Raw genomic sequence first — 1,620 nt, 5'->3', positions numbered from 1 at the left:
AAAAAAAAAAAGAGAAAAAAAAAAAAAAAGAGGGGGGGGGGGGGGGGGGTAAATGCGGATCCAGAACAGAACTCAACACAACACACTCTTGCATTTCAAATAGTGTTCTTCATCCATGCTCTCCCCTGTGGTGTGGTGCAACAAGATGAACTCACCTCTCTGTGAAATTCACCTGCACGTTCTCAGCTGGAAGCTTCTGGACTCCATTTAAAGAGATGTAAATCTTAATAAACTTATCTGACTGATCCCAGCCTGCAAGTAAAAAAAAGAGATTCAGTTCTAGCTTTCCTCCATAAACTTCATGCATCCCATTCCAACTCCTCCCGCAAAGTCCCCTAGCAATGACTAAGACCTCTGCCTTATTGAAACAATCTTCAGAGGGATAAGGGAAAGACATGAATTATTCAAGAATACTTTGAGAGCAAAATGAGGTCCTCACACGTAGCCCTGTTCCCTAATTCCTGCAAATTCTGAGAAAAGCCATGTATCAGCTCAGGTAAAAGGAGAGCAACTCTGTCTGAGCAGGGGGAGTCAGAGGTAGCTGCCTGCTTTTGCTGCAGTTTCCTTGACCCACTTCTTCCCCTGCTCCCTGCATGACAAGTATCTTGAGCAATTCCCTCTCCTTTCACCTACATGGTGAGCAGAGAAGCTAAAGCTCACTCTTCCATTCCTGCTAAGCACTAGGCAATGGAAAAATACTAGTTGATATACCAGGGATCATTAACGCATCCCACCAGTACTATCACATAAACAGAATTAATACACACTGTGGTTGGGATGGCATAGTAAGCATGTAGTAGCTTTTAAAGTGGGGTTTCCAGTACAAAATAAACACTTAAGAAGGCTTCTCTATAATGCTAAGTGGCAACCGTAACTCCCACTAACGCCACCCTGCCTTCTCTTCAGAGAGATGCCTGAGCTCTAGTAAGCGTTCAGAAAAGTAATCCTACCATAATTGTTTATTTTCACTGTGTACCCTCCCAGTGACAACTTTTCTTCCTCTGCCGCATCTTTTGGCTTCGGTGTAGGCTGATTCTTGATTTCTAGCTCTAGCTTGTGTTTCTCTGTCATCAGGACATCATGAAGCCGCTTCCTCGTGGCTTTCGTAAGCAATTCTTTAACCTCTTCCAAATCTTTCTGTAGCTGGTTCAAAAATAAAAGATCACACGTATGTATTAGATGCAGTTCTTTTTACTCAAGGTTCACAGCTGAGCTCTTTCAGTTATGACACTTTCAAATTTCCCAGATGTAGCAGTTTCAGGTTTATCACGTCAGTAGTTTCCTTTCCCTCTACACCCCGTTAAGCATGAAGCCATCCGTTCTTCATGCCCTGGCCACTCATGTTTTCATTTCTCGACCAGTACATATTTCAAGGTTTAAGCTTTCATCAATTAAAAAACCAACAGAAACCGACAGAAGTTCGACAGTTGGAACAGCTCCTCAATAGGTTCTGGATTACGCTAGAAGCGCACAGCAGCATCTCAGAGAGAGACACCTACAGCGCTCAGCAAACGCTCAGGCCGAAGGCTCCCTGCCGCCCCCCGGGCACGCAAGCTGCCCGGCCCCACGCCTCCCAGCTGCGGCCAGACCACTGCCCCTCGCACCGCACCGGACCGCACC

At 45.6% G+C, this 1,620-nt stretch overlaps 1 protein-coding gene across 1 annotated transcript in view; it reads right to left on the bottom strand.

Moving 5' to 3' along the window:
• Positions 1 to 1,480, bottom strand: part of CACYBP (calcyclin binding protein) — a 5,973-nt gene extending 4,493 nt beyond the window's left edge. The window contains exons 1-3 of the mRNA XM_009275901.2: positions 1,460 to 1,480; positions 951 to 1,143; positions 156 to 252 (exon numbers count right to left, since the gene is read on the bottom strand). Coding sequence (XP_009274176.1) covers positions 156 to 252; positions 951 to 1,143; positions 1,460 to 1,480 — 311 coding nt within the window. The remainder of the gene's footprint in view (positions 1 to 155; positions 253 to 950; positions 1,144 to 1,459) is intronic.
• Positions 1,481 to 1,620: the final 140 nt, after the last annotated feature.

The sequence above is a fragment of the Aptenodytes forsteri genome, unplaced genomic scaffold, assembly GCF_000699145.1.
Source record: "Aptenodytes forsteri isolate BGI_AS27 unplaced genomic scaffold, ASM69914v1 Scaffold289, whole genome shotgun sequence".
Lineage (NCBI taxonomy): Eukaryota > Metazoa > Chordata > Aves > Sphenisciformes > Spheniscidae > Aptenodytes > Aptenodytes forsteri.
The sequence above is the reverse complement of the archived record's forward strand: the minus strand, read 5'-3'. Positions and strand labels throughout refer to the sequence as shown.